This window comes from Polyodon spathula, chromosome 14, assembly GCF_017654505.1.
Source record: "Polyodon spathula isolate WHYD16114869_AA chromosome 14, ASM1765450v1, whole genome shotgun sequence".
NCBI classification, from domain to species: Eukaryota; Metazoa; Chordata; class Actinopteri; order Acipenseriformes; family Polyodontidae; genus Polyodon; species Polyodon spathula.
The window spans coordinates 19,594,825-19,610,429 of NC_054547.1; the positions used below are offsets into that span (position 1 = coordinate 19,594,825).

At 40.2% G+C, this 15,605-nt stretch overlaps 1 protein-coding gene across 3 annotated transcripts in view; it reads right to left on the bottom strand.

Annotated features, from left to right (window-relative positions):
* Positions 1–15,605, bottom strand: part of LOC121326916 (rho GTPase-activating protein SYDE2-like) — a 45,006-nt gene that overhangs the window by 12,745 nt on the left and 16,656 nt on the right. For all 3 annotated transcript variants that reach the window (XM_041270567.1, XM_041270565.1, XM_041270566.1), the window contains exons 3-4: positions 10,036–11,147; positions 3,605–3,731 (exon numbers count right to left, since the gene is read on the bottom strand). In XM_041270567.1, coding sequence (XP_041126501.1) covers positions 3,605–3,731; positions 10,036–11,147 — 1,239 coding nt within the window. The remainder of the gene's footprint in view (positions 1–3,604; positions 3,732–10,035; positions 11,148–15,605) is intronic.

Here is a 15,605-nt window from a genome sequence, read left to right on the forward strand (position 1 = left end):
TCTTAAATATCCAATAGGGTTTATATTAACCAATTCCATGTCTTTTGAAACAAAATAATGTATGAATTAGACAAACAATGAGTAATTAAGATTCAGGGTATGTGAATAAGTAAGTGAACCCCTAGTTTTATCAGCTCAATTAAGGGGATAATTAGAATCAGGTGTTTAAATAATTAAGTAGATCTTCAGGAGTGAGTTTGGGAGGCCCCACCCTATATAAAAATCAGAGACTTTGTGAGTTTGGTCTTCACCATACAGGTGTGTGGAAACACGTCATACCACCAACAAAAGAAATCTCTGAGGACCTCAGAAAAACAGTTATTGATGCTTATCAGTCTAGAAAGGGTTACAAAACCAGTTCTAAGGATTTGGGGCATCACAAATCCACTGTCTACAAATGGAGAAAGTTCAAGACCACAGTCACTCTACCCAAGAGCGGTCGTCCTACCAAAATCTCTCCAAGAACAAACCAGAAAATCATCAAGGAAGTCACAAAGAACCCCAGAGTAATATCCAAGGATCTGTAGGCCACTCTCACCTTGGCTAATGTGAGTGTTCGTAACTCAACTATCGGAAAAAGACTAAACAAGAATGGTGTTCATGGAAGGATAGCCAGGAGGAAACCACTGCTCTCTAAAAAGAACATTGCTGCCTGTCTGAAGAGAGTTCGTTAAAGAGCACATAGATGATCCACAAAACTTCTGCAACAATATTCTCTGTACAGACGAGTCAAAGGTAGAACTTTTGATCTCAATGAGAAATATTATATTTGGCGAAAACCAAACACTGCGTTCGAACAGAAGAACCTCATCCCAACCGTCAAGCATGGCGGTGGGAGTGTGATGGTTTGAGGCTGCTTTGCTGCCTCAGGACCTGGACGGCTTGCCATCATTGACACAACCATGAATTCTGCATTGTATTACAACATTCTAGCTGAAGCTGAAACGAAAGTAGGGCATTGCAGCAAGACAATGATCCTAAACATACATGCAGATCTACAAAAGAATAGCTGCAGAAGAAATTCTGCGTTTTAGAATGGCCTAGTCAAAGTCCGGACCTAAACCCATCGAAATGTTGTGGCAGGACCTGAAGCGAGCTGTCCATGCAAGGAAGCCCTCAAATGTCACCAAGTTGAAGCAGGTCTATAAGGAGGAATGGGCCAAAATTCCTCAAAACCGATGTGAGAGACTGATCAACAATTAAAGGACATGCTTAGTTGAAGTCATTGCTGCTCAAGGGGGTGCCACCAGTTACTGAATCCAAAGGTTCACATACTTTTTCACACATGGATATTGAATGTTGAACTATTTGTGGCTAAATAAATGTTGAAAAAAGATCATGTTTTGTGTCATTTGTTTAATCAGGTTATCTTTATCTATTATTATTATGTGAAAATCTTAAGGCGTTCACAAACTTTCTCAGCACTGTATATCAAGATACTGTACATTTAATTAGTCTACTATGCAGAAATTGACAACCAAGCTTTATCCTCGATGGACACAATATTAACAAAATATGAAATATTCCAATTTAGACCTACAGTAGTCACATGGGCCTTAAAGACACTCCAATGTAAATGTCATCCTAATTCTAAATACAAATAGTTTAAATAAGTGCAAGCTGAAGAAATTGTAAAAACTGCAGATGTGATTACAACCACTTTACAATCAATGACATTATCCTTACTCCTCTATTACCAGTAGCACATTGTTGCATTCTAAAATGTTCACCTTCAAATTCAACAGCTAAGCATGGACTTCCAAAATGTAGTGCCAACAAAACAGCCAATCCAAACTGTGACCTTTACACTGACTTCTGATGGAATGCATACAAGGGAAAAAAAGCCAATTAAAAGAACCTAGGCCCATCACAAACAGGTCATGAGCTGATTAACACAGGCCAGCTCAGGTTATGGTTAACCTCCTTAGTTGAACATCTCCCTGCTCCAATTAAACTGAAGGTCTTCAATAGATACAACAGATCTTTCAGAGTAAAACTTGCTTTGTTTTGACTTGTAGAATAACACCACTGGAACAGCCATGTTTATAAAATAAATCACATTACTTTACTTCACATTTTCTAAGGCGCAAAATAAAACTCCTACAACTGCACATGCTTTGGAAGCTGTGGACTGAACTTTGACCCATGCTAATCCCTTTGGCTCCTTCCACTATTAAATTAGCCATGCAACATGCTATAGTTATTTTCCCTGCTTTTAGCTGTTCTATTCTGCCTGCCAGAGTACTGCTGCATCCCTGTCACCGCCCCCTCCCTTGCTACAAGCAACTTGCCCTACAAATATTAAATAGCAAGCTTGCACATTTTTCCAGCCCACTCAATTGTTAAATGTATGCTTTACTCTGACATGTGAATTCATTCAGATTAAAGCAGACATGACACAAGATCATCACAGTGGGCCTCTTCCCAAAACCAACAAGCGGGCCGGCAACATGGCCCATCGTTGCCAGTCTTCGTTTTTTTCAGGTCAGGATTCATCATGTTAAATACAGGTCTTCCTATCTGTCTGGGAAATCACAACTATTCAACAGTCTTGTGTTCCTCTGGATGCTCTTGGTTTCTAATTTTAGAACCCAACTGGAATGCCTTACATGATTTAAAAGTGTGATACATTTGCAGTCAAACAGCAAAGCAGGGGTAGAAAATGAACAGCTGAGCACCTGACCTGTGCAATCACTTGCACTTGTAAAAAGTCAGAATAGTGTGCTAGAAGGACAGTCCCTGTGGTTATTTTGAACTACTACTTTTTGAACTACTTTTATATTTGAGAATAGCTTTAACTATGTGTTGGTTTGCCAGTTCGTTGCAATCATTCATAAATTACAAAGGTTGGGTTAGGCTACCACGATACAATGGTACACTTATTTATAGCTTTAACTATGTGTTGGTTTGCCAGTCCGTTGCAATCATTTATAAATTACAAAGGTTGGGTTAGGCTACCACGATACAATGGTACACTTATTTATAGCCGATACAAACAATGAGTTCCACTAGCTCTCGGTACTTGGGACGAAGAGGATTAAACACAAATAGCAAAGTGAGTCAACTCACACAGAGAGGACCTTACAGAACAACTGCTTGTACAAAAGGCTGCCACGCAATACAGTTATGGAAATGTAGGAATATCAGACATTGACAGACGACAGGTGATTTTGCAGCAACATAATTTTGCTTGATTCCTTGTTAAATTATTAAAGCTTTTTCAGTTTCTTGATTAGCTGAAACAATGAAAAGGGCATTTTTTCTTAAAAAATTTCTAAATTACATTATTTATTTATTTATTTATTTATTTATTTAGAGCTAACACACTGATAAAGTATGTGTTGAAAACACTCAAAAGACATTCGGTAAAACAAGCAGACAAATGTTTTGGGCTAGAGCCTTCATCAGTCATCTGATAAGTACACTGATGAAGGCTTTGGTCTAAGCGACTTAGTAGACTATCATCAACAAGCAATAATACTTAGTGTGTCAACTTTCAATGCTACCAATAATTGTAACTGATTTTGGGTCTGGTTTACACCCAATTGTCTTTGTGGAAAGGTTTGACAAAAAGCCCGGGAGTCCAAAGGAAGCCTTGCCATACCTGTGATGACATTGATGTCGGGATACTGGTTTTCAGAGAGCTCCACGGCCTTACTGTCCCTCTCGAAGGCCTCACGGAGCTCTTTCTTCACTGCTGTTGAACCACAGAGGCGATACAATCCAACAACCTGCCAACAAAGCCCAAGAGAGACACAGAGATGCAAGTCATTTCACATCTGTGCTTCACAACTAGTGAAAGCAATCGGCCCCTTCACCTTCATGAAAAAGCTCCAGTGATTGACCTACTTATTCTCAGCTTTCTACCTAACTTATCAGTGCTACAGTATCCCAGCCTGGGGGACCTATAGCATTTCTGGCAGGCTTGGCTCTATTATATACACTGAATATGCTTTCTAATACAAAGGCATGAATGAGTTTGGTTATATACTGTATACAATTAAATAATGTAAACCATTAGATGTAAAGACAATAATTTCTCAGGTACAGTATTGCATGTAAAAATATGGTCACAATACAAACAACACTTTGCACAGTTACTTTACACAGAAAACAACACTAGGCCTACTGTGATGTTGATATACTGTACATTGCGCTTCTAATTTGTATTACTCCCCTGGCCCAATGCCATGAAACTCTTGTCAATGACATATATTAAAAATAATATTAGCCTTACGCTGTTCACATTATACTTTACTGAAATATTTGGTATGCATATTTTGGCAACAGTTAAACATTTAAGCAAAATTAAGTGTAGCAAAAAGGCCCAGTGTAGTTTTATCTGGCCCAAGACTGAGGAGGCCACTTGGGCTCCAGGGCATCCTAGAGGGTTGATGAGATTCTGTTTTCTAATTCCTGGGCTGCTTGCACTTACTTTTTTACTCACAATAAAAAATACATTATTTGGCAGAATACTTTGAGCAAATTCTGGAAAAGATTGTGAAAGCAAGGCCGGTTTATTTTTCAGAAATACCTTTCTCTGTGCATGCCTGTTCCCCTTGAAAAAAACCCTGACTTGAAGGGGGCATACGATTTACCAGAACATTAAAATAAAACAATGCTGATTTGTTTACTGTATTGCCCTACACTAGTCACGCCAAGTTCTCAAAGCGCACATCACTTATTACACCAACAGGAAACTCTGCAATCAAGAAGGGCCTTTGTTTATCTTGGGATGATATCTGTTCAATGTCTTGTTTTCAAAGGTGCACTTGAGGACAAGAGGCCTTCTTCTACACTGTACACCATACGGCTGTGGCCAGTAACACCTTTATAGAGCACGAGTTTATAGAATCCATCAAATGGCAGACCGCATGGAAGCAATGTTTTCTGGACTGCGATAGGATCACAGTAGACTTGAAATAGCTTGGCCATTTAAGGAAAACAAAGGGCAAAGGAAGTGCAAATGTACTAAATGGAAGGTATGCTTCGCTTAATGAAGTAAACCATATTGGAAATGAATTCACCTATTATGAAAGAGTGAATGTTTCCTGGATTACAAGTTAAAAAGAACTACTACAGTCTAGGGTACCCACTGTTAGGGTCACATTGTAAGGGAACCAGCAGACATTCTTTGTGAAACTATGGACCCTATTCTGAATCATAACTTTGAAAAAAACATTCAATACACTGACCTACAATGTAACTGCTCCTGGAACTTTGTATGACTACAACTGTTTTATTCCCTGGGGGCTTTGCCTTTGCAAAATACTGTATATTTTATGTTTTATGTTTCATTTTCTGTGACTCATACTCTTTTATTAAACAGTATATGATTTAGATTTATGTTCAGGGAAGATAGTCCTAAATTTTTACACAAATCCTACTTCAGATGGGAACGCCACATGTATTTACAATACATACAGTGGTTCTCAAAAGTATTCACCCCCCTTGGTCTTTTTCACATTTTATTGTGTTACAACATGGAATCAAAATGGATTTAATTAGGAGGTTTTGCCACTGATCAACACAAAAAAATTCCATAATGTCAAGGTGAAAAATAAAATCTACAAATTGTCCTAAATTAATTACAAATATAAAATAGAAAATAATTGATTGCATAAGTATTCACCCCTTTTGCTATGACACACCTAAATAAGCTCTGGTGCAACCAATTGTCTTTAGAAATCACATAATTAGTTGAATGGAGTCCACCTGTGTGCAATTAAGGTGTTTCACATGATTTCAGGTTAAATACACCTGTCTCTGGGAGGTCCCTCAGTTGGTTAATAGATTTCCTAACAAAAACTACATCATGAAGACAATGGAACATTCAAAGCAAATCTGGAATAAGGTTCTTCAAAAGCACCAATCAGGGGTAGGATGTAAGAACATTTCCAAGGCATTGAATATGCCCCGGAGCACAGCAAAGTCCATTATTAAGAAATGGAGAGAATATGGCAAAAGTGTGATTCTGTCTAGAACAGGCCATCCTCAAAAACTGAGTATCCAGGCAAGAAGGGCACTAGTCAGGGAGGCCATCAAGAGGCCTATGGCAACTCTAAAGGAGTTACAGTCTTCCATTGCTGAGCTGGGAGACACTGCATACGGCAACAATAGCCCGGGTCCTTCACAAAACTGGCCTTTATGGGAGAGTGGCAAAAAGAAAGCCATTGTTGAAAAAAACTCACTTCAAATCTAGGCTAGAGTTTGCCAGAAGGCATGTGGGAGACTCTGAGATCAAGTGGAAGACGATTCTATAGTATGATGAGACCATAATAAGAGCTTTTTGGCCTCAACGCTAAGCGCTATGTTTGACGCAAGCCTAACACCGCACATCACCCTGAGAAAACCATCCCTATCATGAAGCATGGTGATGGCAGCATCATGCTATGGGTATGATTATCTGCATCAGGGCCTGGAAAGCTCATGAAGATAGAGGGCAAAATGGATGCAGCGAAATCCTGGAGGAAAACCTGCTGAAGTCTGCAAGAGACCTGGGACTTGGGAGAAGATTTATCTTCCAGCAGGACAATGACCCCAAACATACAGCCAAAGCCACACTTGAGTGGCTTAAAAACAAAAAGGTCAATGTCCTGGAGTGGCCCAGTCAAAGCCCAGACCTCAATCCAATTGAGAATATGTGGAAAGAGTTGAAAATTGTTGTTCACCAAAGGTCCCCATCCAACTTGACGGAGCTTGAGCAATTTTGCAAACAATGGGCAAAAACTGCAGTGTCCAGATGTGCAAAGCTGGTAGAGACTTATCCAAATAGACTCATGGCTGTAATTGCTGCCAAAGGTGCCTCTACCAAATATTGACTCAAGGGGGTGAATACTTATGCAATCAATTATTTTCTGTTTTGTATTTGTAATTAATTTAGAAAAATTTGTAGATTTTATTTTTCACTTTGACATTATGGACTTTTTTGTGTTGATCAGTGGCAAAAACGCTTAATTAAATCCATTTTGATTCCATGTTGTAACACAATAAAATCTGGAAAAGTCCAAGGGGGTGAATACTTTTGAGAACCACTGTATAACACACATTTTCTTAGGATCTTAAAACAGATCTCTATCTTGAAGATCCGGAACTATGATTCATGGGCCCATGTGTGTGTATTTCAGCAGACCTTAACCAGACCTTGAGTTCCAATAAATATTTCTAAATGGGCCAGTTCAACTGCACCTGAGACCTGAGCTAACTGCACTTTTAATGCACTGTTTACTTTCAGCTAGGCATTATCACTGAGTTCACACTGATAACACCCATCTAACACTCAGCTGCAAGTGATGCAATGGGACCTGTCAAAAATCTGCTGAACTATGCACAACCCTGACAAGTAAAGCAGCCAGCCAAGGCATAGACAGTCTCACTAACAGCTATCTCTCTTCTGTTACGTGATCCACAGCTGCACAATCCATCTGTTTTATGGCAATGTGTACCATCCACAGGAAGCAATTGGCGATTCCAGCGTTTACTTAAAAGAAAGATTTCCTGTGCTGACAGAAATCCTAGTTGCTGAAGCTGTATAGCTGTCAGAAGTCCTATGGGCTGGAGGATGTGTTTCAGCCGGGTGTTTCGTATTGGAAAAAACAGATATCGATGTGCAATGCTCCAGTGAAAAACAGGAAATCCTGTCCGCACACTACCTTGATAGTCTAAATCACTGACCGGAGGGTTTTTCAATATTAACATGGAAATGATGGACTGCTGACAAACTGCCCCCATAAAGCAGTCACGCAAGTTGAAGGTTTAACAAGCAAACACCTGTATTTTACTACTGTATATTCCAATGCATTTAAAACAATTGTAATTTATAAATGGCAATACAAAATTGTGAAGCATTAACAATGCGAGAGATGTACCTAAAACATGTACATGCTGAGCAAACTGGAAATCAGAAAGCCAAGAGATATTTGGATAAAATCCAGGAACATGCACTTAATGAAGGGACATTATAGTTACAACCTTGAAATAAAAGACTGATGGATACGCAGGACACACTATATTACATATCTGTCAAATCCTGGTTTTCAGACATGAACCAACATAATTGCCTAAGGCAGTTGTGGGGATTAATGTTTGACACAAGAGTAAGGAATCTGGGACCTGCAAGCTTTGTACTGCAAGACAGACCTCATACTGGTTTAATAATATCCTGTGTCTGCAGCACTCAAATTTGTTTTCAATTTCAGGTTCCATATATTTCTAATTAACACAGACAGCAGGCAGGATTAAAGGTTTGGCCCTCAGCTTGTGGTTGATAAATGTACTTTACAGACTAAATACAGCCCATGGCAACAGAGTTAAGGACAGCACATGCAAACCGGCCAGAAAGTTTAATTACCAGCATCCTGATTCTAATTAGGATAAGTGAGGGCTGGAGTCTCATGCTGGTGGCAAAGTGACTCCAGCAACACAGACTTTCTCATTAGCAGGAGTTTAACAAACAGCATGCGTTCTATTCATGATGTATCGTAACGGAATAGAAGTACTGTATGCACCGTTTGTACCATGACACACAGTCAATACCACAACATAGCTCATTGTAGATCAGCATGTGGTTCTTGAATGAAAAATAAAGTTTTATAGTTGGTATGGATACATACTCTGCCTAGCACTTATTTTTTGTCTTTTAACAAAAATATCCATCATAAATGTGTACAGAGTTTCCAGACTACATTTTAGAACTACATTTATTTTTCGTAATACTAGTCTTCTACCTGGTAGGAACAATACATAAGGCAGGAAAGAGGAGATCTTTAAAAAAAGAAAGTTAGCTTCCAAAGTCATTTTTTAGGTGTGTAATTTCCACTAGATAACGTGACTTTCACCTGTACAAGAACTGCTGGTTATTTCATAGAGAGTCTAAGTACTAAAAGAGAAATGTCACAGAAAAGAGTCAGAGAACACCTAGATAAGTGGATAGTGTACTGTAGCTCACACTACACCTCGGTGTCACAGTTGCAGACTGGATTGTCCACGTTCTACCCAAGGTCACATTGCTAAAAGGCATTAACAAGGGGAAGGCAGGCAGGGTAAACAGCTACTGTAGACAGTGAGGTGAAGAAACCAACTGGGACTGGAACAATGAGACACGGTTCCATTCAAGTGCCACCTCTTTTGCTTGATATCCAGTTTTTTATGACATGCTGTGCCATTCAGTGTCTTACTGTACATGAATGTATGTGCCAGACTAAAAACAGATTTTTTAAATCATCATAAATCAGATTATGGACACTGGACACTGCTGTGTGTAAATCATATTAAAGTACAACTTGTTTAACAATACTATAGGGAAGCAAGCATTTTAAAGGCTACTAAAAATCAGTCTGACCAAGAAAACTGTCAGGAAAGCTGTTCTGTCAATCTTTGAGATGACTGGCGAACTAAGTCTTAGCAAACAGCGCACAGAAGGATAAAGTACAGTAAGAGGGGCACTTCATAAAGGCAACAATGTACCTGAGGCATAGGGGGTCCCGGCATACAGTATAGCCTGGCCAGGGCAGCAAGCTAAAAAATACAGCAGGAATAAGTTCAAATGTTTGCATTCTGTTTGGATTGGTAGCTGTTAGATTACATTTGTTAGTTGAAACAGCATTCCATTAACACTGTGAATGTGGAATTATTTTAAATATAGAGCTTGACGTTTTGGCATCTTAGCATTGACAGACACCTGAAAGTCATATCTTCGAGTCAAATCCGGTAGTGGAAGGTCTGGACCTTCAAATTTAAAGTGACAACTGCGTACGAGCATCTATCTAATATATATATATATATATATATATATATATATATATATATATATATATATATATATATATATATAATCAATTCAAGGCCCATGTCCTGTATTATGACAAGTAATGATGCAACTTCACATCTGAATTAATCTTGAGCATTACATTAAAAAGGTATGGTGAGAAGGCTTCACAAACAAACAGGAGACACCCAAGATCTCGTTTTTTCTCTGGGATAGCTAAGAATAAAACCCAGTTTTCTCCTTGAGCACAGCTGCTGGAAAAAGCTTACCTGACAGCCTCGATTCTCGATCTCCGTGATGCACTTTTTAATCAGCAGGGGCACCATGATCCCGGCATTCTCCTTCTCCACCAGCTTCCAGGCCTCCACACCAAACACCGCGGGCTCCCGCTCCCTGCCGAAGCTGTCCAGGGAGTTCTGCCACTGCTCCATCAGGTTCAGCCTCACGTAGATCTTGCCCCTGGGCTCCAGTTTCACAGCCAGCTGGTGGGTCTTGGTGACCCTGAAGAGCGTGGGAAGCACTACTGTCCCATGGCAGCAGACCCTGTTCCTCCTTGGCGTAGACTCCCAGCTAAAGACCACCAGCTTCAAGTGCTGGGCATTCTCTAGTTCAATGTTAAATGTGTGGTCCATGTCCAAAAAAGTAGTCTTGCAAGTCAACAAAGCAGTCCGGGCTTTGTTGACCGAGTCCACCTGAATGGCACAGTAAACTTCTTTGGAGTCGATTCTTGGGGACTTCAGGTCCTCTGCTCCGTAGAAGTGCACGCTCACGAGTCCAGATATATACTGCAAGCATTTAGGCTTGTTGGCAAAGCTATAGTGCCGGAAGGCATCAATGTCAATTTCTGTGACATGGACTTTGTGACTGTTAGTAGGGGGCTCTTTGCTTTTACTAGATTTGCTTTCGGATTTGTGCTTGCACGATTTGGTCACCAGTTCCGGGGAGTCACCATCACTCAGGTAGCCCCCCTTACTGGCCGACTTGGAGCCTCCTGTGTCATTCTTTTTGTTGTAGCTGTGCTGGGTAGATACACTACTATCCAGGTGGTAGCGAGAGATGACATTCCTGCTGGCTGCCGTGCTGCTCCGTTGAAACAGTGATGGACCCTGAGTGGCATCTGTCCCGCTGCTGCTCCCGTTGCTTTTGAGAGAGGCTGGTCGGGGCTCAGGGTGGCTGCTATTGGAGGTCCCTTTCACACTCAGCTTCCTGCTGAGCTCTGGCAATTTCTTCATTTTCATTGATAGTTTCCTAACAGTTCTGGGAGATTTAATCTTCTCTGGAAAGGACCAGTTGATGGAGCCTCCCTTCATCAAGAAGTTCGGGCTGGAAGGGGGTGAAAACCCTGGGTCTGACGTGTAGGTACAGTCTGTAGGGCCGGTAACTGGAGAAACACAAACAATTGTTTTTAGGCACAAGCATAAAATAGAAGACTTCCACTAGGGATGGAGAGATATTTATTCAACTGTAAAAACCAAAGATTTAAAAAGCTAAAAGAAAGGGGACATGTGGCTGGGAACAACAATTGCGTAAACCACTCCCACTGTGCAGTCAAGCAGAAAGTACCTAATCTACTGGTAAACTAACACCAACTATTACTGTACATTTGGCCCCTGCTGCTACTTAACAGATTTGGGTTCATACACTTACCCTTAAAGAAGGACTAGGTTCAGAGAAAAAGCTTAACAGCCAATGAACAACAAAAAAAAGAGTGCATTTTCTGAGGCACGAGGGTAAACAAGAATGCAGGGTACTGAAAATCACCCAGCTACTGTAGCAGGATATTGCTCTCTCGTGACATACTTCCTAATTCAACCAAGTTAGCAAACATTTGATCAACATGAATGGAAATTTCTCTGTAACTCAGGAAAGTAACCTTTATACCACAGTCTTATACCACTACAGTTAGACTTGTCTTTCCTGTGCTGGAACTGAAAGGGAAACACCATTCCTTTTAATTAAAGGCACCAATGATAACACGTGTGTGGTTAAGTGCACAGGTAGAGGAAATGTTCAGCGTCTGATGTGGCTTCTGTTGTGGTTTTGTATGAATCCAATAACTGTTTTGATATTTGTAGGGGCAGGGGGTTAGTATTCATGCATTTGGTGCCAGTATCAGTGTCACTGGCAAGCACTTGTCTTATGGTTAAGTAAACAAAAACAGCAGCTGCCATCCTATAGGGGTGCTACAACACAAATAATACCCATGTTACTTTTTACAGAGACAAGATTCAAACTAGGTTTATTGAGAATAAAAAACGAATGCTTACAGTAAAGCAGTTGGAGCTCAGTTTTGCAGCAAGCTTTTTCTCTTTGTAGTCTGCCTAATATAAGTTCAGGTGTGACAAATTAAACTCAACAGTTTCTTGTTGCAGTTTCTCTCATATAACTAAAAATGTAGTATAATTTTCAATGCAGAATACAAATCTGGTTTAAGGAAAGCATACTGCCGATTATATTGTTACCGCAGCAAATGAAAAGAAACAAAAACAAGTGATTCTTTATTGCAAGCATACAGTTTTAGTTTATGTCACTCTTACAGAGCCCTTTTAAAACATAGAGCACTTCTATTTACTATTTGCAGAAAAGCAGTGGCACAGTTTCATAACAGGGGAAGCACTATTTTCAGAATGCCTGCTGTGCTTTTCTGGCATGAAACTTGTTAAAAATGCGGCATCTGATAAAAGCGGACAAAGACCCCTTGTACTGCAAATCACTACACAGTCCTGTTAGTGGGCTGTCCTGCATCACTCCATAATAACCAGAGCCATGTTTACACCCTTTTCATTAATTGTGTGTGTCCCTGCGGTGGAGTGCCCCGCCCTAGTGCGTATTTTGTGTTTTAACCTGCGTGTGGTGTGTTAATGTTGGTGCACAGGATTTAACAGGGCTATGTAGCACAGGTGATTTAAAATATATAGTTGTATTTCAGCACAGGGATGGCACAATCACTTCACATGCAGAAAAAGTATGCAATAGTATGTGAGCACAGGATTGCACAATCATGTGCTGGGATTCAAGTGAATGATTAATTAGTAACGCACTAATAATTTTCACGCACACACAGAGCTGGGTATTCAGGGTAAAAGGATGTGAAAGAGAGATAGGAGAGAAAGAAAAAAAACAGAAAACAATTGCTATTCATGCTGGAACAGTTCAGCACGATACTTGTTTTGGTTCGTCCCGTGTTTGTTTGCTTGTCTATTTGTTTTGGCCCTTATGCCCTATTGTCTGTGTTTGTTAAAAGTCTGTTTGTGTCACCGTCAGCCATTGCGACTCAGCTTCACCCCATATTCACTCTGTGTTTCTGCTCAAGGCCATCCTTGTGACAGTCCCCCAATGCCACAAATAAATAGGCTTAGAGGAAGCTATGAGGATGGATCCACAAACAAAATCCCTTTTCACAGGAAAGGATTTTACATGGTATATATTTAGGCTTTCTACTTTCTAAAGTTCGTTAAATGTCGAATTTTAATCAGTCAAAAGTTTGACTGAAATAAAATTATATAGAATAAACATTGGTAAAACCACTCGTTATTTTTTATTTTCTTACCAAAAATAATCATCTCTAGTTTGTGTAGTTTTTATACTTACTGCCTGTCTCCATTCCACTTTGAATGGCTTGGGGTCGCTGTCAGTCATCTCAGTGGTCCGTTAGCACTTTAGTTTCACCGTCAGTCATTGCACCCTGTTCTGACAGATCTCGTTGACTGAAGCAGCGCTAGAATGCTCTCATTCGTTTAAATGACTGTCAATCGTCAAGACCTGCACCGACTGAGCACTTTCATTTGCCAGCTACATTCAAAGTACCTACTTTGCAAATAGCGGGTTACTGTGTAGGTAAGCTGTTGCTACAGGTATATGGTGACAGTTACTAGTTTGATCTGAAAATGGGGTGCAAGAGGAAAACACCTAATGAATATTGTGCACAATACCCTGAATGATGGCTGAAGTCTCCATGGCAGGACAAAGCGGGCCTATCTGCCTTATCTTCCAGTGACTCAGTCCAGCTGTGCTGAAGCAGGTGAGGGGGGAGCTCAGACTCCAAATATAAAGTGCAAGTTAGTTCTGTTAAACTATATGTTTTATTCTGAGCATATTATTTTTACTCCTAAATTTATGCTATAAGTCTGTATAACACACTTGTATATGCTGAGTGTTCTACGGTTTATTTGAGACAATTTTTTAATTTGTGTAGGATCTTTATCTTTGCAAGGTATAGCTCTGCTGTGACCAAACGTTATTGATAATTAAATGTTATCAATAATATCCTCCTTACTTAGAATACATTTAAAACAAGCACTCCTGAATGACTTCTCAGTAATCCAAGGGGAAACATTCCCTTGTCTAAAACTGCTGGCAAACACCTTCAAGTTAAGCAGCGTCAATCCTGAACCCCCTCCCCCTCACCCACTGTGGAGCCTCTGACTTCCCCCAGGCAGCAACCATGACACTTCTGATATTTCACCAGCTGGCATTTACAGCTGATTGCTCCTATTAAGGCAGCCCACAGACAGCTGCTGATGCCTCTTCATTGCTGTCACGCAGCCCTAAACCCCTCGAATTTCTGCAGAGAAGCATCCCATTTGCTTTTAAGAGTTGGGCCTGCAAACTTAAATACTAATAAATAAATCTGTATTTAAATGCACTGATTTTTCTAGATTCAAAAATATTAGAATCTTGTTTTCAGTGGCTTTATGTGGACACATGAGAGGCAGGCATTTCCTTGAAAAGGTTACATAGCCTTAACCCATAACACAGAATTATAAAAATACTCCCTTCTTAAGCCCCTTTCACACTGGCATTATCTACCTGGGTCAGAACCTACCCGGGCAGGACCTGGTGTCATACGGGTCAAGTACATGATTTCACACTGCTGTTGATAAAGCAGGGTTGACCTGGATGACAGACACAAGTACACAATGCGTGTATCAATGCCCTGGAAGCAGCTTGTTACAGACGTTTCCAGCTAAGCTTCTCTGGATTGAACAGTAGACCACATTTTTAATTACAGCAAATGTTTCTACATCCCTGCTGCAATCTGACTCATGCAGTGTCTCAATCAACAAAAATATAGCCAAATTAGAATAAACTGAAACATTCCTTGCGGAAGTGAAACATTAACACAGGCGTGGCTGTTTGTTATTGCAGCGGCTCACGAATGGCCGTCAAGCATTTTGTCTCGCTAAACCCGGGTCCGACTCAGGTATGTGGTTTCACACTATGCAGGATTGTGACCCGATTAGCCAGGAGTACCAGTGTGAATGGGGCTTTTGAGAGTACGTCTAAGAAATGTTCAAGAGATGCAGCTCAATCTAGCAAAATGCAGCATGTCTTTGTTCAGATAAAAAAAAAAAAAAAAACGTAAAAACCGTAAGGAATCTCTGAATGCAAGCCATACACATCCAAGAGCATTTGTGCTCTATCAAGGACAAAATGTTACAGATTAATGTATGAAAAAGATGTTGGTTTGCCAGTAGCAGGCCAGTGCCAGAACTTTGTAGAATTGCCAAAGTAGCCTTGCATGTTACTTCATTCCAGCACTCAGTCCAAATCAGGTTATCGTCTACTGTGACTTTTTGGTTTAGCCTAAAAGCCATGAAAATGGATCAGCTGTGTCATCCATCATTCATAATTCAGTCTTCTCCAATTGCCAGCTGTACTAGGTGTGCACTTTTAAAGTGTAGGTTACCTGACCAGCATAAATAATACAAAATTTGTTTCCACATGTGTGCCCCTTGCATGGTAGAGCTGTGTTTTGTGTTTAACTATGTAGTGATTATAAATCATGCATTGCACTGGCTACATTCGCTTCTCAACTAACACAGCGGTGCAATGCATG